Source organism: Anomaloglossus baeobatrachus, chromosome 6 (assembly GCF_048569485.1).
Source record: "Anomaloglossus baeobatrachus isolate aAnoBae1 chromosome 6, aAnoBae1.hap1, whole genome shotgun sequence".
In the NCBI taxonomy this organism is placed as follows: domain Eukaryota; kingdom Metazoa; phylum Chordata; class Amphibia; order Anura; family Aromobatidae; genus Anomaloglossus; species Anomaloglossus baeobatrachus.
In genome coordinates, this window is record NC_134358.1 from 70,466,113 (window position 1) to 70,493,273 (window position 27,161).

Sequence of the window (27,161 nt, forward strand, 5' to 3'; positions counted from 1 at the left end):
TTTAAAATTTATTTTTACACCACTATTGACCCGCAGACAGCATGTGTGATTTCAAGCAATCAGACACACTGTCACAGAGGGTGGAGGCATGGTCTGACTGCAAGCAATCAGACGCTGAGCACCGGAAATAGTTTTACAGCCTCACGGGAGACTAAGTATAATGCGCCCTAATTCCCCCGGCTCTTTCTACCACCGTTTTAAAGCATAATATTTGGGTCCCCATAGATTTATATGGGATTGGCGTTCGGCCGGATATTCAAAATTAATTCCAGTCATTAATCGGGTTGTTGTTTTTTTTTTTTAAGAAAACTAAATATATATATATCTATATATATAATTGCCTTATTCTGTCTGTCTGTCTGTCTGTCTATCTGTCATGCTCCGAAATTGTGTCCTTACGGTGACACAAAGCTGATTGGCCGCTGGGCTCGCCATGGCCCCGCCCCCCCACACGGATTGGCCTCTCGCCCCGGCTCTCTGCAGGCCCCGCCCCCCTCACGCAATCCACGCTCGCTCTGGCCCAACTGACACGGGGCTCCGATTCCCAGGTGAGTACACACACACACATCAGATCACACTCACTCTCACACACACCTCACACATCACAACATGCTGGGATATCGCTTGCTTCTACACCGGCTCCGTCAGGATCCCAGCAGCGCCAGACATAACCTTGCGATGCTGGGATCTTCACGGAGGCCGTGAACGCTGGTAACCATTATACACATCGGGTAACTAAGGTCCCTTAGTTACCCGATGTGTATCATAGTTAACAGTGTACAGCGGCTCACACTCACTCTCACACACACCTCACACACACATCACACACACATCACATCGCATCCACACATCAAGGTCCTGCAGCGCCGGAAAACACAGACACATAACAGCACACACACATAACAGCACACACATACACACACACAAATCAGATCACACTCACACACACACACATCACATCGCATCCACATACTCACAACATCCTGGGATATCGTTTGCTTCTCAGCCTCGATACTGTGCTGTTGTGATCTTCCAGGACCTGCCGGAAGATCACATGGCCAGAAGCATGTGATATCCCCGGATGTTGTGAGTATAAGCGCGTATGTGCGATATCGTCTGTGTGTGTGAGTGGATGCGATCGGGTGTGTGTGAGTGGATGCGATCGGGTGTGTGTGAGTGGATGCGATCGGGTGTGTGTGAGTGGATGCGATCGGGTGTGTGTGAGTGGATGCGATCGGGTGTGTGAGTGTCGGCAGAGGAGCACGGCGTGCTGGAGGAGGCTGGGAGCAGAGAGGCTGATCATGGGGAAGGCTGGGAGGAGAGAGGCTGATGGTGGGGGAGGCTGGGACGAGGGAGGCTGATGCTGGTGGAGGCTGATGCTTGGGGAGGCTGGGAGCGGAAGGCTGATGCTGAGGGAGGCTAGGAGAGGGAGGCTGGGAGGAAGGAGGCTGGGAGGAGAGAGGCTGATCCTGGGGAAGGCTGGGAAGAGGAGGCTGATGCTGGGGGAGGCTGGAAGGAGAGAGGCTGGAAGGAGAGAGGCTGATGCATGGGGAGGCTGATGCTGGGGGAGGCTGGAAGGAGAGAGGCTAATGCTGGTGGAGGCTGATGCTTGGGGAGGCTGATGCTGGGGGAGACTGGGAGGGGAAGGCTGATGCTGAGGGAGGCTAGGACGAAGGAGGCTGGGAGGAGAGAGGCTGATCCTGGGGAAGACTGGGAACGGGAGGCTGATGCTGAGGGAGGCTGGAAGGAGAGAGGCTGATGCTGGGGGAGGCTGGAAGGAGAGAGGCTGATGCTGGTGGAGGCTGATGCTTGGGGAGGCTGATGCTGGGGGAGACTGGGAGCGGAAGGCTGATGCTGAGGGAGGCTGGGAGAGGGAGGCTGGGAGGAAGGAGGCTGGGAGGAGAGAGGCTGATCCTGGGGAAGGCTGGGAACGGGAGGCTGATGCTGAGGGACGCTGGAAGGAGAGAGGCTGATGCTGGGGGAGGCTGGAAGGAGAGAGGCTGATGCTGGTGGAGGCTGATGCTTGGGGAGGCTGATGCTGGGGGAGACTGGGAGCGGAAGGCTGATGCTGAGGGAGGCTGGGAGACGGAGGCTGGGAGGAAGGAGGCTGGGAGGAGAGAGGCTGATGCTGGGGAAGGCTGGGAACGGGAGGCTGATGCTGAGGGAAGCTGGAAGGAGAGAGGCTGATGCTGGGGGAGGCTGGAAGGAGAGAGGCTGAGGCTGGGAGGAGAGAGGCTGATGCTGGGGAAGGCTGATGCTGAGGGAGGCTGGGAGGGGAAAGCTGATGCTGGGGAAGGCTGGGAGGACGGAGGCTGGGAGGAGAGAGGCTGATCCTTGGAAGGCTGGGAGACGGAGGCTGATGCTGGAGGAGGCTGGAAGGAGAGAGGCTGATGCTGGCGGAGGCTGATGCTGGGGAGGCTGGGAGAGGGAGGCTGATGCTGAGGGAGGCTGGGAGGAGGGAGGCTGGGAGAGGTAGGCTGAGAGAAGAGAGGCTGATGCACACACACACACACACACACACACACACACACACACGCGCACTGCACAACACACCACACACACACACTGGGAACCACAAACAACTGCCCTACACAGACACCCACACATACAGACAACGCTGCACACACAGACAACGCTGCACACACAAACACCGCGGCACACACAAATATACGCACATACCGCACAACACACACATTGCTCAAAACATACCTCCCCCCAAAACACACCACACACACACAAACCGCGCAACACACACACAACGCTACAGACACACAGCGCTCCACAAACAACGCAACACACGCAACACACATACAACACCGCTCTCACCCCCCGTCACACCCAGACAACACCCAGAACATGTACAGCGCCTACACAAACACTTGGTAACTACAGACAACAACATCTCTCTCTATATATATATATATATATATATATATATATATATATATATATAACAAAAATCATACATGAACTACACAATACGTAAATTCTAGAATACCCGATGCGTAGAATCGGGCCACCTTCTAGTATATATATATATATATATATATATATATATATATATATATATATATATATATATAAAAAAAATCTGGTTGGATCCGCCGATTCTATCTGTGGATTTGCCCATCACTAGTAGTTAACAAATCAGTTTTCAATGTAAGAATTAAAGTGGGCATTCCCATCTAAATGCCCTGATACACAGATTAATGTTGGCCAAAGGTTTTGCTGACAATCTAATGTGTATGGGGGTCTCTGACAGATGCTGTTGGGGGAATAAAGGACCCGGAATGTCAGATTTTGAACTGCCAATTCTTTTGTTTTCTAGAGATAAGCCACCGCAAAAATGTATGGCAGCGGCTTTCTCAGAGAGCACAGGAACCCTTGGCAGAGCAAGCGCTCCTGTGTATAGGAGAACGGGCGAGACAGTTGTTGGCCAAACTATCGTTCATCAGACAGCTAACTAATGTGTAGGGGGGACTTTAAAGAAATCTATTTTGATGTTATGATTGTTTGACCTCACCAATTCAGAGAATGAAAAGGGCTATTTCACAGATTTAGAAAGTATAAGACTGCACTGCAGTGCCCTGCATCTAGGTGACTGGAGATGTAGTTTTATAGGGAAAATTTTGAAGAAAACTAAAATTAGGGCTGCTGTCCCATTTTTTTTTTTTTATAAATTTTCAGAGGTCACATCTCCAATGATCATAATGTGATGGTATATCCCAACAATATGCAATAACTTTGTAAAACGGAAAAAATCCTTTAGGAATTTTTCAATAAAAACACTGCACTTCCCTATTCCGTTGGCACTTGCCCAACTCTCTTCCTGCCCATCAGCTACCAAGTGTTATTTACAGTAATTGGGGATATGTGGAAATGTGACCCCAACTTCGAAAGTCATATCGGTATGCTATGGTCCTGCCCCACATATAAAGCCAATAAAATCCAATTCAAAGAGATTAGCATTTTCTGTATCCTCACCATAGCAAAAATTCTATGTGGACTTACAACAATGGGACTTTCAAGGTGAACCTATGAATTTTATCATCTTGGACAAATTCACGATTAAAGAAATAGAACATCGATAAAGAAAACCTGAAACAAAGAATAAAAAAACAGTACCTGATATGGACAAGGAATATGGTACTCCTGGCAGTGGTCTGCAACCCAAGTCATTTCCCAAGAAGATCTAGACAAGAGTTCATGGACATTACAGCACAGTAATATTCCTAGAGGAACAAGGTAAGTGCCACTGAAAACCCCAATACGGATCATGAATTTTTTCAACTTCTCCTGGTTTCTCTCGTCATGTTGTATCACTTGTCTCACATTGTTTAACGATATAATCCCAGCAAGGAGCAGAGAAAGGCCAATGAAGACGCTGAAACAAAGAGGTAGGAGCACAAAGTACGTGGACACGTATTGGTCATAAAGTCCAACGAAACAGACCCCACTAATATTGTCTCCTTCCACCTTGTTCATTGCCAAAAGTATGATTGTGAGGATCCCGGGAATACCCCAAGCCACAGTATGAAACCACATTGACTTCTGCTCTATGGCCTCACAGCTCCATTTCTGACCGGCTGCCAAATACCACGTGATGGTAAGCATGACCCACCATATGGTACCGGCCATAGTACAGAAATACAGAAGCATAAAGATGACTGTACACGCTTTGTTCTGGGAACCAAGCACCACTGTGTCTTCATCTGCAAAGTCTTTATGAGCCTCGTTGCAGGAGATAGAGTTCCCCATAGCGAACCCAATGAAGTATAAGAGCGATACAATGCTGTAACAGACGGAGTAAAAAATAATTGGCCTCTCGGGGTATCTGAACCTTTTCACATCGATCAGAAATGTGAGGAATGTGAAGAGTGTGGCACAAAGACATATGATTGAAATGATGCCAATGAAATTCTTGGCAAAGTCCAAGTCTTCTTTTTTAAAGTACATGTTGGGGCACGGCGGTGCACAGTGATTTACACCCAAAAATTTGTAGCCAGTCACTTGGAAGGTTTTCAAGTGTCGTGGGCACCAAAACCCGTAGTCCTTTTGGATTTTTTCTGCTGGTGTGTTTGTGCTTTGTTCCTTCTCTGGGGTCTTTGGTGCAGTACAGTCTTCCAACCTGGAGGAGGAAAAAAAAATATGGATGAATCTGTTTACATATTCACTCCTCTAGAGATGTGTAATGTAAAATCTGGGAGTAGCTATGGTTGACAACCTTCAAAACAAACCTTGAAAACCTTAAAAGCAAGAAGAATCTCCTAAGAGGTAACTTTTATTTTTTTGTCTATGTAAAAGACAAGAGCCATCTCCGCTCTTGCAAGGAGCGGTCAGCCCCTTCACACACACAGCTCTGGTTTCAGGGGAACACCAGAGGATCTTGGCACCTAGCGCAATTAAACTATATCTTGGATATAATCAGGGACTGTCCTTCACCCCCTTTCCATGAAGCTTTGCTGACCTAGTCCCCATCACTCATATATATATATAGTCTACATAACCTATCCCCCTCTCCCCCACATTTAGCCTAGTCCCCGCCCGTCCACATATTGCCTAGTTCCCCTTCCCCGCATATACTGTATATAACCTAGTCCCTCCTCCCCCACATATAGCCTATATTGCCTAGGCCCCCGCCCCACATATAGCCTATATAACTTTGTCCCCCTCCCCCACATATAGAATACATAGTCAAGTCCCCACTCTCCCAAAATTGATGCATATAGATCAACTTTTCAACTTTACACATATCAGTTTCACATAAAATAGTATTTAAAAATGAAAACTGGTTCTCCTACTAATCGTCTGAGCTCCAGGAAGGAGTTTTGTTGATAACACTGATAACATTAGCAGAAGAGTGAGGAGAGAAGGTCCGGGCAGCTGCTTCAATAAACCAGCTCCAATCACATCACAGCCTAAGCAACCTCTTCCTGTGAGGCTCCAGAATTGAGTGAGGGTCCAGACTGCCCCAGCATGAGTCTGCTATGGTAACCTCAAAGACCCTAATACCTGCAGTCTTAAGGTGGTGTCACACACAGCGACAACGACGTCGCTGCTACGTCACCATATTCTGTGACGTAGCAGCGACGTCCCGTCGCTGTGTGTGACATCCAGCAACGAGCTGGCCCCTGCTGTGAGGTCGCCGCTCATTGCTGAATGTCCAGCTTCAGTTTTTGGTCGTCGCTCTCCCGCTGTGACGCAGACATCTGGCAGCTGCGGTAAGCTGTAACCAGGGTAAACATCGGGTAACCAAGGGAAGACCTTTCCCTGGGTACCCGATATTTACCTTCCTTACTAGCGTCCGCCGCTCTCGCTGCCAGTGCCGGCTCCCTGCACATGTAGCTGCAGTACACATCGGGTAATTAACCCGATGTGTACTGTAGCTAGGAGTGCAGGCAGCCAGCGGTAAGCAGTGTGCGCGGCTCCCTGCTCTCTGCACATGTAGCACAGCGACGCGTGTCGTTATGATCGCTGCTGCGTCTGCGGTGTTTGACAGCTAAGCAGCGATCATAACAGCGACTTACATGGTCGCTCTTGCGTCACAGAAAATGGTGACGTAACAGCGACGTCACTGTCGCTATGTGTGAACCCAGCTTTACCCTGCGGAGGAGGACAATAAAATGGGTCAGATTGGCACCTCTGCAGAAGCTGTGTCATCTAGCACAGCTTTTCACAGCTTTGTTAATCTCCATTCATATGGGCGACCTCCCTTCTCATGATGTGCTGGCGTGAGGTGTTGGAATCACCTCTCATACATAGGTGTCAGTCAGACAAACACCTAGCACTAGCACAGCAGGAGAAGGTGGATGTGGACTGCTATGGATGCAGATCAGCTCAGCAGTGAATAGCTGTACTAGGGTAGGAGTTAGCAGAGCCTTCCATCTCTTGTCAGTGCTGGTCCTGCTGCAGGGCCCACCAGAGGATTCCCCGATTTCCCGGTCAGCCAGTTCTAGCCTATATGATTTTGCTCTGTATCTCTAGTTGACCCTAACAATATGCATTAATGCTGCACCTCTAATAGTGAAGGTATCATTCTTTACAATGACACCCGCTCACCGTTGGCTGTTCAGACACCATCTGGTTGGCTAAATCAATAGTTGTTAGATTTTGCCCAAAGAATAGGTAATATTTTTGGTGGGAATACGCTATTTTCATGATTTGTAGAGCCATATCTATGGCCACCTTTGGGTTTTCATTTATCTCTTTGTGTACTATTTTGTTCTGTATTGAACAGATCCTTTTTTGCTACAGGCATCTGTTATGTCTGCTACAATTGACAGACAAAAAACAATGATAAATCAACTGTTCTCCGGAGATAGTCCACATCTATCCACAGTTTGTTTATGATTTTGCAGCGCATTCCCATTCTTTTCAATAGAGCAGAGTTGTTAAACCAGGCACAGCCCATGGGTAGGGATGGCATATTTTTGGGAAGATAAAACTTTTTCCCATATACAGTGTTTTCATACCAGCACTCACCTGTTACACTCCAGCTCGGGAGGCCAGGCAATGTCAAAGGTGTCAATCAGGTTCTTGCATTCGGAGTAAACAGTCTCACACATGGCTCTGCAGGGCAGCACTATGTGCTTGGGTTCTGAACATTCAGGAACGAAAGCCATGCAAAGAAATCTGTCCACTTCTGGAGAACACTGGAGATTCATGAGTGGGAAAAATGGCTGTTGAGACACAAGGGTTCAGGCATTATTAGAGAGGAGCGTCTCGTTTGTTCCACCTGTCAAATAAATACAGAGATGTTCTAGAATTACATAGTGTGGAACTAGGTGACCTTCAAATTATTTATGGCTACAACCTACACAGCAGACTGTCACTGACATGATGCTTACCAATGCCATTAAGGCCTAAAACACACTTCTGCAAAAAAAACCGTATGTGTCTTACGGTCCGTTTTTCGGGTCCGTGTTCTGTTTTTTAGGGGCGTTTCTCCGGTACGTATGGCATCCGTGCGATGGCGTATGCGAGCCATGTGTACGTGTAAAATGTCCGTGTTTGTGTGTAAAGTGCCCGTGTATGTGTACGTGGAATGTCCGTGTGGAATGTCCGTGTGTGATGCACAATGTCGTTTATACATGTCGGCTGACAGCAGAGTTGCGCGATGAGAATGAACTCGGGTGAACTTCACCCGACATCATTGTCATGCCGCGGCTCTGTCTGTGTGATGCGTACTGATTAGCGGTCACCTGTGAAGGATTCACCAGTGACCGCTAATCCCCCGAGTGACTGAAGTTAGCAGCCCTCTCTCATACTTACCACTCCCTGGTCACCAGCGCGGCAAGGAACAGCTGTGCAGAGAATACGCGGCAACAATTACTTTGAATATGCCGGCCGCTCATTAATCAATCTCGTATTCCCTGCTTTCCCCACCCACAGATGCCTGTGATTGGGTGCAGTGAGACAGCTGTCGCTCAGCGTGGGGGGCGTGTCTGACTGCAACCAATGACAGCAGCCGGTGTCTATACTGTGCAGTAAAATAAATAAATTAAAAAAAACGGCGTGCGGTCCCCCCCCCCATTTTAATACCAGCCAGATAAAGCCATACGGCTGAATGCTGGTATTCTCAGGATGGGGAGCCCCACGTGATGGGGAGCCCCCCAGCCTAACAATAGCAGTCAGCAGCCGCCCAGAATTGCCGCATACATTATATGCGACAGTTCTGGGACTGTACCCGGCTCTTCCCGATTTGCCCTGGTGCGTTGGCAAATCGGGGTAATAAGGAGTTATTGGCAGCCCATAGCTGCCAATAAGTCCTAGATTAATCATGTCAGGCGTCTCCCCGAGATACCTTCCATGATTAATCTGTAAATTACAGTAAATAAACACACACCCGAACAATCCTTTATTAGAAAAAAAAAACACAACACTACAAAAAACACTTGTTCACCAATTTTATAAGCCCAAAAAAGCCCTCCATGTCCGGCGTAATCCAGGATGGTCCAGCGTCGCTTCCAGCTCTGCTGCATGAAGGTGACCGGAGCTGCAGAAGACACCGCCGCTCCTGTCAGCTCCACGCAGCTAATGAAGGGAATAGTGCGATCAGCTGTATCCAGCGGTGGCCGCGAGTAACCTCAGTGACAGCTCAGCTGATCGCGCTACTCACCTCAGTTGCTGCGTGGAGCTGACAGGAGCGGAGGTGTCTTCTGCAGCTCCAGTCACCTTCATGCAGCAGAGCTGGAAGCGACGCTGGACCGTCCTGGATTACGCCGGACATGGAGGGCTTTTTCGGGCTTATAAAATTGGTGAACAAGGCAATTTGTTAGTGTTTTTTTTTCTAACCAATTAGAATTTGTAACCAATTCAATGTCATTAGTCTATTTGCAGCATCAAGTTGTCTATCATGTAGTCAGCAACCATCACTAACAGTGACCATCACTTAATACGAGTCTGGTATGAGGACACTGTGTAGGAAGCCGCTTACAAGAGCAAACATAAAAGGAAGACTATAAGAGGAGTATCTAAATATTAAGGCTGTGTGCACACAGTGTGTTTTTATTGCGTTTTGTAGTGCAGTTTTTTTTCACAAAACTGCATGAAAATCCTGTTACGAGCAAAGACAATGGGAATCCTGAAGTGTAGCGCGCATGTTGAGTTTTTTCATGCAGATTTGGTACAATTTGGACCCACCCTTTATCTTAAAGTATGGTGTTGTGGGGTTTTCTCTCCCTAGAAGCACAATGGAGGCTGAGGAGGATGGCCACCGAACAAGATGGAGGAGGCTGAGGACCAAGAGCAGTGACGCCTATCGGACCGGACCGCCCCCTAGGGGAGTATAATAAAGGTGTTTTTTTATGTTCTATAGAGCGGCCTGGTCTCTTATATACAGTATTCTAGAAAGCTCAGTGGTGCTGGCCGCAGCTTATAGGGGACAAATCTGCTGACAGATTTCCTTTAAAATGCACCAATCACCAGGATTTTCCTATATAATCTAAAGCCATTGCTAGCAGACTGATTCTATACATACCTTTAGTTGTCAGCTAGGATGTATAGGTTTTCAAAAACAAGCAACTAAAGTTTGTAAAGTGAGCAGCTTTTTGAATGGCAGCAGCTGCCGATCAGCTGATAACTGGGGTGGGTTTTGATAGTGATTCCCGCCCCACAGCCTGTCCATCCTCCTCCTGTCATTTATGCTAATTCTATTATAGAAACATTTTACTAAGTGGCTAGAAGGACCTGTGCAGATGTCATACCTATGTAACCAGAATGGGCGATGCCTCAGCCAACATAGCTGATACCAGGAAGCAACATTATTTTTCTGTTGTCTGAGGCCCCGCCCCTTCTGGTCACATGGGTATGACATCAGCACAGGTCCTTCTAGTCACTTAGTAAATTGATTCTATAAGAGAATTATCAAATAATAGGGAGAGGACGAGGACGGACAAGCAGGGGGGCGGGAATCACTATGAATACCCATCAGCTGATTGTCAGTTGCTGCCATTCAAAAAGCTGCTTATTTTATAAACTTTACTTGCTTGTGTTTCGAAACCTATACATCCTAGCTGACAACTAAAGGTATGTATAGAATCAGCCTGATAGTGCCAGTATAGCCCTGGCTTTAGGTTATATAGGAAAATCCTGGAGACTGGTGCGCTTTACTCAGTGCATAAAATGTACAACATTAAAAACTTTCCAAAAGCTCATCATGGGAACATTGCCTGACTTAGATAAGATGTACACTAGAAGATTAAGAATCCCTCCATTCTTGAGAACGGACAAAACTTTCAATAAGGCGTAAATTACGAAGTTGCTTGTTTTTACAAAAAAAATAAATTGTAATTTTACTCATTCACAAACTTGAGCCAACCTCTTTAAAATGTATTATTATATAGGCAGAATGCGAGTATTTTGCTTGGAACATTTCCCTCCATATAACTAGGCCAAAGTAAATGACATCTGCTGCACACACGCTCTCAGGGCATCGCACCATATTATTTTCTCAGTGTCCTTTGATGGTATAAACCAAAACATGACAGTAAAAATAATTTATTATTTTCCGCTAGTAGTGAATCATAACTACCAGGTCACATGTAAGAAACGGGCCTAGTTTATTAATACTAAAAGGAACACTGTCTCTGTTGCCCATAGCAACCAACCAGAGAGCAGCTTTTATTTCATAAACTGCTCTGGTTAAATAAAAGCCGAGCTGTGATTGGTTACTATGGGTAACAGACTACTTATGATATATCTGCACTATCACATCTATAAAGAATAATGGGCCCCACGTATTACAAAGATAGAGTTCTATCGCCATTTATTTTTTATCTGTATTGCGTAGCCAACTAATTAAATACAAGAACATCCCATAAATAAATGTACGCTGTTCAGCGCAAGTCAGGAGCAATTTCTTCTATATACTTTAATAGTAGGAATAAGTATGACAAAACCTGCCATAGATATAAATGAACGGAACGCAACAATAATTCAGTTAACTAGGTACAAAATTCATGGAGTCATCCAAATCCGGCCACCTCAAGACCCCCCCCCCTCCCAAAAAAAAAAAAAAAGAAAAGATGGGACCTTATCCAAGGCTCATTGGATAATGTTCTCTTCTACATTCACATATTTTTTTATTTTTTAAGGCTAAAATTATTTTGCAATTAGTTTTAATTAAAAATGTTGCACCGTTCGCATATTACAGGATCTTCGTTTAGCTACATGTTCAATGTTGATGTAGTCTATGGCCATAAAGCTCAGAGATATTGTCACGCTCCCGGTGTCCCAGCAGCGCTCCTTACCTATTGAGCCGGTCTCACCATCCAGGCACCGCTCCGTAACCACTGAGCCAGTCACACCTGCGTCACGCCACCGCTCTGTACCCACTGATCCAGCCTCGCCAGCGTACCACCGCTCCTTCCTCACTGATCCAGTCCATGCGTCCACCGGTCACGCCTGCCATTCCTGCTCATGCTCCCCAGAGTCCTGTTCCTGGTCTCAGGAGTCTGATTCTGACTAATGTTCTGTATAGGACCGGGCCGCGCCCACTCACCTGGTCTTATAGCCCCAGCACTGCTGCAACAGGAAATGACCTGAGGCTGTGCTGAGTATATAAGATTGGCCTCTCCATGTGGGCGGGGCCTGATCATCGTTTGTGTTTCTATGCCTTGTCTTGTGAGCTAAGTGCTCAGGTCTTTGTTCCTGTTTCCTATTACTGCCTTAAAGTACGCTGTGACCTTAGTGACCTGGTCCTGTCTTTGCTTCCTGATACCTGCACCCGTTCCTGCCACGTTAGTGCTCCAGCTACTGTGTACCCTGCCCTCCAGGTGGGGTGCTCGGTCCAGTGGATCCACCTCCTGGGCCTACCAGTCCTCCCTGGCCCTCACAGATATAGATATATTATTGTCAGAAAGTGCTAACTGACAGATTCTCAGTTAACTCATTCTGCAGTGAACAATAGACAGTGCAACAGAGACTACAGGAGGCAAATGATGCAAAAGGTTTCATGAAAACCAATTACAAATGGGGTTTTTTTGCCCCAAAGACGTGATTAAAGGGAATTTGTCACCCTTTTGAGTTTTTTAGTTATTAATATGGGTATACAGGCGGCAAAAAGGTGAAATTAGCCATAACTATATGCCTCTTAGATGAGGGGTCATTTAGCAAAAATCCTCTTTTATATCTTGTATCTTCCAGGCTGTGGGGCGTGTGGTGCACCAAAGATAAGCCTACTTCTGGTCTTCATTATACAGGATTCTTCTTCCCTTTCTATTTAGTGTCCCTGTGATATCAGGTGTGCGGCTGGAAACCCTGCGCCTGCGCATTCTGCATTCAGTCTCTCCCCTGCACTGTGAAGTCTCATTGACTCCAGGCACCTGTATCCTTCAATGGACGGTATTAAATTTTGATGTCCACAGAACCTGAGGAGTCACTAAGACTTCACAGTGGAGGGAAGAGATGGCAGGCAGAATGCGCAGGCGCAGGGTTTCCAGCCGCACACCTGACGTCACAGGGACACTAAAGAAAAGGGAGGGCAGAATCCTGTATAATGAATCCGGGAGGCAGGCTTATCTTCCGGCAGTGCACACACCATAGCCCGGAAGATATAGACGATTTTTCCAAAACGACCTCTCATACAGCAGGCATACAGGTATGGCTAATTTCACCTCTATGCCACCTGTATGCCCATATTAATAACTAAAAAAAAAAAAAAATCAAAAGGTTGACAGATTCACTTTAAGTATGTGGCTCTGAAGATGGACAATCTTTTTAACATTTTGTTTTATGAATAAATAATAATAAAAAAAAATAAAAATAAAAATAATATATATATATATATATATATATATATATATATATATATATATATATATATATATATATATATATATATATATATATATACAGTTAGGTCCAGAAATATTTGGACAGTGACACAAGTTTTGTTATTTTAGCTGTTTAGACATGTACAGAAATACAATTATATACATAATATGGGCTGAAAGTGCACACTCCCAGCTGCAATATGAGGGTTTTCACATCCAAATCGGAGAAAGGGTTTAGGAATCATAGCTCTGTAATGCATAGCCTCCTCTTTTTCAAGGGACCAAAAGTAATTGGACAAGGGACTCTAAGGGCTGCAATTAACTCTGAAGGCGTCTCCCTCATTAACCTGTAATCAATGAAGTAGTTAAAAGGTCTGGGGTTGATTACAAGTGTGTGGTTTTGCATTTGGAAGCTGTTGCTGTGACCAGACAACATGCGGTCTAAGGAACTCTCAATTGAGGTGAAGCAGAACATCCTGAGGCTGAAAAAAAAGAAAAAATCCATCAGAGAGATAGCAGACATGCTTGGAATAGCAAAATCAACAGTCGGGTACATTCTGAGAAAAAAGGAATTGACTGGTGAGCTTGGGAACTCAAAAAGGCCTGGGCGTCCACGGATGACAACAGTGGTGGATGATCGCCGCATACTTTCTTTGGAGAAGAAGAACCCGTTCACAACATCAACTGAAGTCCAGAACACTCTCAGTGAAGTAGGTGTATCTGTCTCTAAGTCAACAGTAAAGAGAAGACTCCATGAAAGTAAATACAAAGGGTTCACATCTAGATGCAAACCATTCATCAATTCCAAAAATAGACAGGCCAGAGTTAAATTTGCTGAAAAACACCTCATGAAGCCAGCTCAGTTCTGGAAAAGTATTCTATGGACAGATGAGACCAAGATCAACCTGTACCAGAATGATGGGAAGAAAAAAAAAAGTTTGGAGAAGAAAGGGAACGGCACATGATCCAAGGCACACCACATCCTCTGTAAAACATGGTGGAGGCAACGTGATGGCATGGGCATGCATGGCTTTCAATGGCACTGGGTCACTTGTGTTTATTGATGACATAACAGCAGACAAGAGTAGCCGGATGAATTCTGAAGTGTACCGGGATATACTTTCAGCCCAGATTCAGCCAAATGCCGCAAAGTTGATCGGACGGCGCTTCATAGTACAGATGGACAATGACCCCAAGCATACAGCCAAAGCTACCCAGGAGTTCATGAGTGCAAAAAAGTGGAACATTCTGCAATGGCCAAGTCAATCACCAGATCTTAACCCAATTGAGCATGCATTTCACTTGCTCAAATCCAGACTTAAGACGGAAAGACCCACAAACAAGCAAGACCTGAAGGCTGCGGCTGTAAAGGCCTGGCAAAGCATTAAGAAGGAGGAAACCCAGCGTTTGGTGATGTCCATGGGTTCCAGACTTAAGGCAGTGATTGCCTCCAAAGGATTCGCAACAAAATATTGAAAATAAAAATATTTTGTTTGGGTTTGGTTTATTTGTCCAATTACTTTTGACCTCCTAAAATGTGGAGTGTTTGTAAAGAAATGTGTACAATTCCTACAATTTCTATCAGATATTTTTGTTCAAACCTTCAAATTAAACGTTACAATCTGCACTTGAATTCTGTTGTAGAGGTTTCATTTCAAATCCAATGTGGTGGCATGCAGAGCCCAACTCGCGAAAATTGTGTCACTGTCCAAATATTTCTGGACCTAACTGTATATATATATATATATAATAGTAATTTTATTCATTTATATAGTGCTATTAATTCCACAGCGCTTTACATACATTAGCATATATATATATTAGATAGATAGATATAGATATAGATATATATATATATATATATCTATCTATATCTATATCTATATCTATCTAATATATATATATGCTAATGTATGTAAAGCGCTGTGGAATTAATAGCACTATATAAATGAATAAAATTACTAATAGATATCTATATATATATATATATATATAGATATCTATCTATCTATCTATCTATCTATCTATCTATATCTATCTCTATATATAGATAGATAGATAGATAGATAGAGATACAGAGAGGGAGAGCTGTACCGTATATAGCCCTCCACCTGCATCAAGGACCCCCTTTTAGGTGTCTAAGACTAAAAAGGAGTGGGTACGCCATGCCCCAAAGTTGGCATTCTGGGGTGTGTAGAGGTATTTTGTTGAGGGGTTTTTTGGGGTGGGACTTCAACATCCTATTTCCCCAACAGAAGTGTCAGCAAGTGTGGCAGTTTGGTTGATAAAAACCTAAAATGTGTATCGCCACTGCCAGACAGTCAAGACTTCCAGAGGTGGCGCCATATCAATCATTGGCTGTAATGTATTTAGTGGTGTCACCCATGAGGATGCTGTTTGGATGCAATACTCACTTGTCAGTAGGGGACTTCTATAGAAAGTAGGGTGGACTGAGATATGAGAGTATGCAAATTTTCTTTCTATTTTATTACTTTCAGATGTCTTGACAGTTGTTTTATTACGCCTGACACCAGAAGCATTTTGTAGCTGCGTATCCCCATTTCCTTACTGAATTGCGTGTCTATGTATTACAGAAAGTGAAAAGAACACTCAGCAGTCTTCAGTTTGGTCTATAATGAATGAACTGAACAGTAAATATAAAAAGATATTATACATTTTGTCAATAAGAGATAAATATGGGTTAAATCTAACAAGACGCAGTTCCACAGTGCATGTAATATTTTTGAAAATGCTTGGTAAACAGAAGGTGTCCAAAATTATTAATTTTTTAAACTCTTTCATCAGGAAATTGATCCCGATGCACAGAACACTCAAGTCTTTCATACTTATGGAACTAAGCGATCCTGGAGATTCCAAACTGATTCATTACTACATAAAATGTATATAAAAATAACCTTGTGAAAGCAAAAAAACCAAACAACTGCATTTATACAGTGTGTCCACCCATATTCTGTCCACCGCCATTAACTTGAGAACGGCGGCAGCTATAGGCATAGAAGTGGTGTCTAGGTATAGTAAAGTATCCATGCGCTACGCAATGAAATCATCTATTGCGCCACCTGGTGGAAAACAACGGAGTTAGCATTTCATCTTGAAAATGGAACGAGAGAGAGAAAAAAAGTGAAATAAAAAATTGTAGGGCATCATGAATTCAATACGAATCGACACCTTGCATACAGAAATGCTATGATATGAAGCCAATGACCCCCCAAAACATTGAATGCTGGTCACGCATATGGCGCTCATTTAATTTTGATGCTCAAAGTGGCCACCGTCAGCTGCAATGCACATCTGGACTCTGGACAGCATACTGTATTTTGCTGCACGTTGTGCAATATGGTAGGGGACATGTTTGCACAAGCATCTGTGATAAGTCGTCGTAGTTCCTGCAATGTTGGTGGAGGGGTCGCATACACCTGCTGTTTGATGTGACCTGTCCAATGGGGTCAGGTCAGGTGAGCTTGGAGGCCACTCCATGCAGTCACCATACCCAATGACTTGTAGGAAGGTCTCCATGAGGTATCGCTTCACATCCGCAGCCTTGTGAGTTTTACACATTCTAATCATAGCATTTCTGTATGCAAGGTGTCGATTCGTATTGAATTGATGATGCCCTACAACTTTGTAATTCACTTTTTCTCTATCTCGTTCCGTTTGAGATAAAAATGCTAATTTCGTTTTCCACCAGGTGGCGCTATAGGTGGTTTCATTGCGTAGTGCATGGCTACTTTACTATACCTAGACACCACTTCTATGCCTATAGCTGCCGCTGTTCTCAAGTTAATGGCGGTGAACAGGATATGGGTGGACACACTGTATTCATTAACTTTAAAAATATTGATTGTTTACACAAAAAAAGGGAAATGGAGAGCTAAAGGCTCATGTCTTAGGGTCTTCTAGTTAATGCAAATAAAGTTGAACCTTTGTATAATGGGAAGTTGTAATATACTATGCATTTTAGTTCTTTACCGCTTTGACAATGCCATTTTGGTACTTGCACACAGAAGCTGAAAACCGGCAAAGTCATAAAAATACCCATACAAATAATAATAATTAAAAAAGTCATCTGAACCTGACAATTTCATGCATTTTGCTAGATATCTCATGTGTATAAGGGTGTACTTTTGTTTCTTGGAGGATAAGCAGCACCTAAAAAGGTGTCTGGTAGCAAGTTATTCCTCTCTTATTTTTCTCACTAGTAGCAAATCCACTGAAGTGATATATGCTTGGTATATACAAGGGGCTGCTGATAAGTCTTTGGCTTTACCCAGAAAGAAACGAGATAGGATGATGAAACTTTACATTTATTCCACATACTCTCCACTGATGACAACACACTCCTTACATCGGTATTCCAAGTTCTGTAAACCTTGCAAAAAGAAGGATTTCGGTTGTGCTTCAACCAGGCATCCGTAGCAGCCATGGCATCAGAAATGGTGTGAAATTTGGTACCCTTGAGGTGTTTCTTCAGGTGTGGAAACAGATGATAGACGAAGGGAGCTAGATCTGGTGACTAAGGTGGGTGGTCAACCAGCTGAAAACTCTGCCATTTTGCCGTGGTTGCTTGTGCAGTGTTAGCAGAGGCGTTGTCTTGCAGGGACAAGATTTCTTTGGACAGCTTGCCGCGCCTTTTGGCCTTCAGAGCTGCCTTTAATTGGTCCAAAGGATCAATGTAATACCTTGCATTGATGGTGGAACCCTTTTGAAGGTAGTCTACTAGCAGCACACCCTCCTTATCCCAGAACACAGATGCCATCACCTTAGTGACTGATTTTTGCACCCTGAACGTCTTTGGAGAAGGAGAACCACTGTGCCTCCACTTTTGACTGCTCCTTGTTTTTCCTGTTTGGTTAGGAATGCCGCAGACAATCCATGACAACAACCGTGAGAAATGTAATCCTGGTGCTCTAACAGATACAGCTGATCGGCAGGGGTTAGCGGACCAGAGAGATTTTTTCCAGTGACCACTGCACAAAAACCTACTGGCATTTCGTAACAATATCAGGAGCTTTTTGAGTTAAAAAGATCTAGCTCCCCTTGTGTGAGGGGGAGCCGTTTGCTGGAGTCTCATCACATATCTTTTTTGCACATAGCTCACTTTTCTGCTTTACTACCAAACCAGAACTTCAAGTAAGTGAAACGTTCCTCTATCAGGACTGCTGGGGTGAATTTTCAAGGCTTTAAAAAGGTAAAAAAAATGCCTGAATGTGGGAGTCTGGCATATTGTGCTCCAGCTGGAGATGTTTGTCATACAGGGAGTGTAAGTGAATCGGATTAGCAGTATGGAGGGCAAACAGGAATCACCATTACAAGCCGGCACATGTCAACATTTCCATTGTGATTATAACAATAGCTGATCGGCTATATTATTATTCTTACAAAAAAAACAATGTTTAAACCGAATATTAGCTGAATCTTATAAAAGACAACTCTGCAGGTCAGAGGAGGACAAGTGAGAGCAGAGGTTCCCACAGCTAAAATTACAAATAAAACACACTCGTGCATTCATATATAGACACATAAAATACTCCAGGATTATTATAAAAAAAAAAAAAAAAAAAAAAAAAAAAAAAAAGAGTCCATAGGAAAGCTAGAGGAGTTGTTTAATCAAGTCGTCAGGAAAATTAGCTATCAACAAGACTGAGGGTCAGAGGGGAGAGGCTCCTGCTGCAGCTAGTTATCTTACATCAAGAAAAAGGAGAGGGAGAGTACTAATGTAATATACGTACTATTCAACAATGGCATATCAATACATAGGATAAAGTGATAACAGTAATATGTTAACTGTTTTCCTGTCTGATTACAACGTGTTGAAGAGAACGCCACCGTCCCCAAACAAAAAACAAAAAACCCAAAACAAAAATACAAAAAAAGAAAACCAAGCTTATTTTTTTCAATAGCATTGACTTAAGTCTCTTCGCCACATGTCTGAAGAACCTCTGCTCTCCTGTGCTGTCACTAGGTTTTCATTGGCAACATAAAAAATGGGGTGGATTCAAATGAGCTTCCCTAAGAAATATATATATTTAAAAGGGTTGTCTGGTCTTAGAACACTGTCAAGATTCAGCTGTATTTCTTGATTGGGTCGGCTGTCACATGACACGTATGAATTTTGCATATTTGCGGTCAGATGCCGACTAGTATCATTCAGCTTTTGTAAACAAGAGAATTGAGAGAAGTGCAGTAGTCTAGTCGGCATGTGACTGCAAGTATGCACATCATACATGAACTACAGGGAAATCGTGACAGTGTGTGCATTGCACACTGCCATGATTTGATAGTCTACAGTCACATACAAGCTATGTGCACACGTTGCGTTCTATTAGTCACTGCATGTGGTCTCAAAACGCAGCCGAAAAGCTGCGTTCTGAGACGCATTGTTACAGCAGAATTCCTGTTGAATTCATGCGTTCTGGATGCTTCCAGAACACACATTTTTGACAGTGCAGTCCCACTCGGCTCTGCAGCATCCCCATAGACGTGGCTGCGAGACAGAGCCACGCGATCAGAATGAACTCGGATGAACTTCACCTGACTTCTTTGTCATCGCGCGGCTCTGTGCGTGTGCCGCGGCTTGATTTGCGGTCACACGTGAAGAACTCACCTGTGATCGCAAATCCCCTAAGTGCAGTGAGCCGCGCGATCAGCTGTGCTTTCACTCAGGTTACTCGCGGCCACAGCTGCAGTCCTCCACCTGAAAGCGGTGGCCGCGAGTAACCTCAGTGACAGCACAGCTGATCGCACGACTCACTTCAGTTGCTGCATGGAGCTCACAGGAGCGGTGGTATTCTACTGCCGCTCCTGTCAGCTTCCCATGTAGCAGAGCTGAAAGCGTCGTGGGATCTTGCGTGGATTACGTCAGACTTGGAGGTGTTTTTGAGGGGTTAATAAAGTGGTGAAAGAGGGTGTTTTTTTTGTCTTTCAGAACAAATATGGATTTTTTGGATGTGTGTTTATTTTCTTTAACTTACAGGTTAATCATGGAAGGTATCTCGGGGAGATGCCTGCCATGATTAGCCTAAAGGCTGCTTTACACATTACAATTAATCGTGCGGTCGCACCCGCCCCCATCGTTTGCGCGGCACGGGCAATTTCTTGCCCATGTCGCACAATGTTGTAACCCCCCGTCACACGTACTTACCTTCCAAACGACCTCGCTGTAGGCAGCAAATATCCACTTCCTGAAGGGGGAGGGACGTTCGGCGTCACAGCAACGTCACACAGCCGTCCAATAGAAGCAGAGGGGCAGAGATGAGCGGGACGTAAACATCCCGCCCACCTCCTTCCTTCAGCATTGCCGGCGGGACGCAGGTAAGCTGCAGTTCATCGTTCCCGGGGTGTCACACGGAGCGATGTGTGCTGCCTCGGGAACATTGAACAACCGGACGTTCGATTTTTAGAAAATGAGCGACGTGTCAACGATGAACGAGAAGGTGAGTATTTCTGCTCGTTCATAGCTGTCACACGCTACAATATCACTAACGATGCCGGATGTGCGTCACTTACGACGTGACCCCGCCGACATCTCGTTAGACATATTGTAGCGTGTAAAGCCCGCTTTAGGCTTAGTGGCAGCTATGGGCTGCTGCCATTAATTCCTTATTACCTCGATTGCCACCGCACCAGGGCAATTCGGGATGAGCCGGATAGAGTCCCGGGACTGTCGCATCTAATGTATGCGGCAACTCCAGGCGGCTGCTGGTTGATATTGTTAAGTTGGGGGGTTCCCCATAACGTGGAGCTCCCCATCCTGAGAATACCAGCCTTCAGCCGTGTGGCTTTACCCTGGCTGGTATCCAAATTGGGGGGGACCGCGCGTGTTTTTTTTTAAAATTATTTTAGTTTTTTTTTACTGCTTGATATAGACACACCCATCGGCTGCTGTGATTGGTTGCAGTGAGACAGCTGTCAGTTAGCGTGGGGGCGTGTCTGACTGCAACCAATCATAGGTGCCGGTGGGCGGGGGAAGAGAGACAGAGAGAGAGAGAGAGAGAGAGAGAGAAAGAGAGACCTGCCTTTGTTAGCTTTTTCAACAACTCACATTTTTGACAATCAGAACGGTGCGTTTCAAAAAGCAACGTGTGCACAGATTTTGCATGATTCTCATAGACTTTGCAGGGGAACCAGAACGCATGCATTTTGACAATGTGACGCTGCTTCTCAAAACGCTGCAGAAACGCAAAAAAACAAAACGCAACATGCGCACATAGCCACAGTGATTGCAGGATTTTCTCCTCATGCTGGACAGCCCCTATGTCCTATGCACACGGCCATGTTAGAGCTTAGTACAAGTTGTAAAGACCCTAAATATGAAAGCTATGGGCCCAAACTTGAACTTCTACATAGTTTAATGTTTTTTTTATTTCTTGGATCCATATAAAATCCAAAAGAAAGGAAAAATCATACCACACTCCATGGAACGTTGTATTCCCCAGATGTTCACCACTGTGGCAGAATATGCAAGGGGCAAAGATATCATTGGTGTACCCGCACAGAGGTCTAAGAGGTTGGGGGGCCATTTCTTCCTCCAAAACAGGTGGAATCGTGAATTGTGATGAGTTAGTGGACTGAAAAGGGGCCCATATACTGATCTTGTACATCTGAAAAATAAGTTTGTCATATCCTTTGAAACACCCCTCCAGAATTTTTTCAGCCGCTTTTATTCCAAGTTCCCTGACTTTAAGGCTGCTTTACACACAGCGTCATCGCTAGCGATGTCGCGGTCGATCGCACCCGCCCCCGTCGTTTGTGCGTTAGTCCCCGTCACACATACGTACCTGCCTAGCGACGTCGCTGTGGCCAGCGAACTGCCTCTTTTCTCAGGGGTCGGTTCATGAGGAGTCACAGCGACGTCACACAGCCGGCGGCCAATAGAAGCAGAGGGGCGGAGAGCAGCTGAAGGAAGGACACGCCCACCTCGTTGCCGGAGGACGCAGGTACGGTGTTGTTAGTCGTTCCTGGGGTGTCACACGTAGCGATGTGTGCTGCCTCAGGAACGACGAACAACCTGCGCCCACAACGAGCAACGATATGAAAATGCACGACGTGTCAACAATCAACGGTTAGGTGAGTATTTTTTATCGTTAACACTCGTTTGTAGGCGTTACACGCAACGACGTCGCTAACGAGGCCGGATGTACGTCACGAATTCTGTGACCCCAACGACATCTCGTTAGTGATGTTGTTGCGTGTAAATGGGCCTTAACTCTCATTCTCACCCTCCAACATTTTTACATTTTATCGGTGCCGCTCCCGTCAGTCTCAAGCAGTTTGTGATCTGCCGGATCGCTCCAATGTTTTATGGAGACCGCCAGAAGTCACTTTTCAATGCAAGTTTATGAAAGCCTCATCAGGGCTGTCGTTAGGGAAGGGCAAACTGAGCAGCTGCCCAAAGCCCCCACTCCTTTGGGGGCCCCTAGTATCTACAGCAAGGGCTCCACTGATTATAAACAGTGTAGTTTCCAATGTAGAAACTGCTTGAGGACTTTTGGTGACATAACGATAATGTGACCGTGATGTCACCACAAGTCTTGTACTTTGTGGGACTTCAGGATCTTTGGTGACAACACGTGACTGGTCATGTGACCGTGATGTAACCGTCGCAAGAGAAAAAGGAATGGTGGTAAGTCCTCTAGTGAGAGTGTGTGTGTGTGTGTGTCTAGATGGTATAGACTCCTGCTAGTGTATATTAACCACTTCACGATATCCGCTGTACATATGCAGCTCAAGTTGGTGGGCGGACTCATACTCTTCAGGTAATGACTGTATATTACGTTCAGGACCTGCCTTTAGCAATCTTGTACTTTTGAACCCATGCGGATCCAAACTTTTACGGTCTAGGTCCACCCATCACTACTTGTTACGTAATTTCTGACTTCCGTCCAGTCAGAAGTTGAGGTCACAAGATGGAGCTGTGGGACCGGAGCAACACCCAAAAAAGTTGAAAAAGCTGGAGGGCGAGTATAAAGGTCCCTTTCACATTGCATTCTGACCTCCGTTCCATGGTTCCGTTGGGGCTTCCATCCAAACCCCCCAGAAAACAGGATTTGGACGCATGTACCAACGGGCCCACTGACTATAATGGAGCAGAGGAAGTCACCGTGTGCTCTGTCGTGCACCATTTTTGAGAGTATACACCTATTGGAGGTGGGCACCCAGATGTAGTAGGCTGCATCTGGGTGTCTGTCTCCAGAAAGCGTATACTCCCGAAAACTGTGTACAGCAGAACACACGGTGACTCAGTCTGCACCATTATAGTCAATGGCCCCATCGGCGCATACGTCTGAATGCCTTTTGCGGGGGGTTCGGACGGAAGCCCTGATGGGACCACTGAACGGAGGTCAGAACGCAATGTGAAAGGGGCCTAAGACCAGGAGCAGAGGTCCTTAGATTAAAATTGCCTCTCCAGTGGTAAAACCCCCCAAAACAAAACAAAGAAGAAAAGAAAGAGAAGAAAACAAAGTTTATTGTTAAATCATAAACCACTTCACTGTCCTCTTCTTCGGACATATTTGACATCCAGAGGGGGTGACAGCGACCACACAGCTCTGCCTTTCTCCAGATGTCTTAAGGCAAAAAGAAGGAAACATACTGATTGAAAAGGGGTTGTTCAAGTAGACAAATGTGAGCAACTGTTTTGTCTGTCAGTAGAGGTCATCTTACTAACGAAATTACATTTTACTTTAGATCCTTAAAATAGACAGGCACATAAAGCATACTTTAACGGACCGATATGTTTTCAACTCTGTTTCAGTTGATGATTCCTGAGCGCTTACAGTTAAAAGGGAACCTGTCACCAGATTTGGGGCCTATAAGCTGCGGCCACCACCACTGGGCTCTTATATACAGCATTCTAACATGCTGTATATAAGAACTGAGGCTGCTGTGTAGAACATAAAAATGACTTTATAATACTCACCTAAATGGTCGGTTCGGTGCAGACTGGTCAAATGAGTGTCTCCGTTCTCCGGGTGCGGCACCTCCTCTTTTGGCCATCTTTGTCCTTCTTCTGAAGCCTGGGTACATGACGTGTACTGTGTCATTCACACTAGCCAGCATTGAGGTCCTGCGCAGGCCCACTTTGATCTGCCCTAAGTGGGGAGATCAAAGTATTGTAGTGAGCCTGCGCAGAACCTAAACGCCGGCGTGTGTGCATGACGTAGGACATGTTATGCACACAGGCTTCAGAGGAAGGAGGACAAAGATGGCCAAAAGAGGAGGCACTGGTACCGGAGATTGGAGCCACCCATCTGACCAGTCTGCACCATATCGATCGTTTAGGTGAGTATTATAAAGTAGCTTTTACGTTCTACACACAGGCCTGGGCTCTTATATACAGCATATTAGAGTGCTGTATATAAAAGAGCCCAGTGGTGGTGGCCGCAGCTTATAGTCACCAAATCTGGTGACATGTTCCCTTTAAAGGGAACCTGTCCGGTCCAATATGCACCCAGGACCACGGGCAGTTCTGGGTGAATATTGCTAATCCTGCCTAACTGTCCCTGTATCTAGTAGCATAGATAAAGAGACCTTAGAAAGTATTTCTAAAGATCCTTTATGATATGCTAATGAGTGCAGGGACTAGTCGCAAGGGCGTTGCGCCCTCTTAGCATGCTATTCAATGCTCATTGCCCTGCGTCATCAGTGGTGATGCGCGTACCTGTGTCTAATGCCACCACGTCAGACACCGAGCAGTGCACAAGAAGTCACTGCACGTCCAGTCATGCGTACTATGAATCCAGGTGTACATGCACCAGCTTCAGAGAGGTGTAGTGCACATAACCGGAAGTGCGGGAAGTGCGGGGACTTCTTCTGCACTGCCTGATGTCTGATCTGGGGACAGCAAACACAGGTACGAGCGTCACCGCTGATGACGCTGGGCAATGGGCATTGAATAGCATGTTAGCTTGTTAGCACGCCTAGAAGGGCATGCTAAGAGGGCAGAATGAGTGCCAGTCCCTGCGCTCATTAGCATATCATAAAGGATCTTTAGAAATACTTTTTCTAAAGATCTCTTTATCTATGCTAGTGTATACAGGGACAGTTAGTCAGGGATTAGCAATATACACCCAGAACTGCTCACGTTGTTCACGTGGATTTGTCAATGATTCTGTTCAGAGTTTGATCTGAGTTTTGTAAGTTCTTCCCGGATGAGAAACCCCCCCCAAAATGTTTCACGATCTCTTAAGTCTATGGAAAATAGACAGGACTCGAAAGGCATCCGCATCTTGTCTGATTTTTTTTTTTCAAGGACCCACAGACTTGCATTGTTGATTTTGATCCAATATTGGATGTTTCTGCGATTTTTGTTCCAGCAAAAAAAAAAAAAAAAAAAAAATATAGACGTGTGAATAGTCCCATAGACGACACTAAAGCCTGCTTTACATGTATCAATTTCTCGCCCCCCTCGTTTGTGCGGCACGGGCAATTTGTTGCCCGTGTCGCACAAAGTCGTAAACCCCCGTTGTGGCGCCCTGGACAAGCCAGGTCGTCACAGAACTACACCAACACACCCCACACCCCGGTTAGGCACACCGAAGCCAAACACAAAATCCTTGTTGCCTCCCTCCAGGGGCTGATGTCCACACCAGGGGTGGGCCAGGCGGTTGGTCCCGCCCACCGAGGAGTACACAGTCCTGGAGGCGGGAAAAGGAAGAGAGAGAGTTTTGAAGTTGAAGTGAGAGGAGTGAAGTGGTAGAGGAGCAGACTGAAGGCGGTCCGGGTGTGTGGCCCGGACGGTACAGCAAGGTTGGCAGACGGTGGTGACCGTCTGCAGGAGAGGCTGATTGGAGCAAACCGTATGGACCGTGAACGGGCGGTGGCCCGACGGTACCGGATCGGAGAGTAAAGAGAAGCCAGCACCATCCGGCAGGGCTTATGGACCCCGACCAGGCTAGGAGCCGCCGTTAAACTGGTCAAATCCGTTAGCGAAGGGAACCTCCGGGGTTTCCCAGCAGTCAAGACCCGACTGAAGGCAACAGCTCACACCGTAGAGGGAAACACAGTCACCGCCAAGGCTACAGTTCCCAGGGCCAGAGCCTGCAAGCTGGGGAGCGGGTTACCGGTGGGAAGCCATTGGAACCGTAACACAACACAGGTGCAGGGAAAGGCAGTCACCATCAACCTGCCGGGAGGAGAAACACCGCAGCCGTCTGTGGGACCCGTCCATCCAGCCATTTGTTTGACCAGAGACTTTGCATTCGTCACTGGCTGAGTGAGTACCACCGTGCTGTGCGGCACAGCGCTGCCCCCGCGACACTGCACCTCACCAGGCCCCGTAACCCGCCTGCCATACATCCCTACCCCTCACCGGGCCCCGGGACAACCCACCCCCCTACCCACGGAGGGGAGAACCAACATCCAAGCTGCTCCCTGTCATCGCTCCCGGGATCCCCGTCCAGAGCAGCGGTGGTGTCACCAATCTCACCACAACCGTGGGTGGCGTCACGGACAATCAATCCCCAAAACCATTCCCCTTTTCACTCACGGGCGAGGAACGCCGCTCGAGTCCCCGGGATCCGGCCCACCGCTCGAGCCACCACCGAGCAGCAGCAGCAGCCGGACCCGAGCAGTGGGAGAGCGCAGCGTCCCCTCCTCCGCCCGCGACACCCGTCACACGTACTTACCTTCCAAACGACCTCGCTGTAGGCGGAGAACATCCTCTTCCTGAAGGGGGAGGGACGTTCGGCGTCACAGCGACGTCACACAGTGGCCGGCTAATAGTAGCAGAGGGGCGGAGATGAGCGGGACGCAGGTAAGCTACAGTTCAGCGTTCCCGGGGTGTCACACGGAGCGATGTGTGCTGCCCCGGGAACGATGAACAACCAGCGCACAGAAGTATGTGCGATTTTTAGAAAATGAACGACG

General features: G+C 46.1%; 1 protein-coding gene across 1 annotated transcript in view; it reads right to left on the reverse strand.

The window, feature by feature from the left end:
• The window catches only part of FZD6 (frizzled class receptor 6), a 107,393-nt gene that overhangs the window by 12,810 nt on the left and 67,422 nt on the right, over positions 1-27,161 (reverse strand). Inside the window, exons 3-4 of the mRNA XM_075353026.1 lie at positions 7,483-7,679; positions 4,126-5,128 (exon numbers count right to left, since the gene is read on the reverse strand). Of these exons, the coding sequence (XP_075209141.1) occupies positions 4,126-5,128; positions 7,483-7,679 (1,200 nt within the window). The remainder of the gene's footprint in view (positions 1-4,125; positions 5,129-7,482; positions 7,680-27,161) is intronic.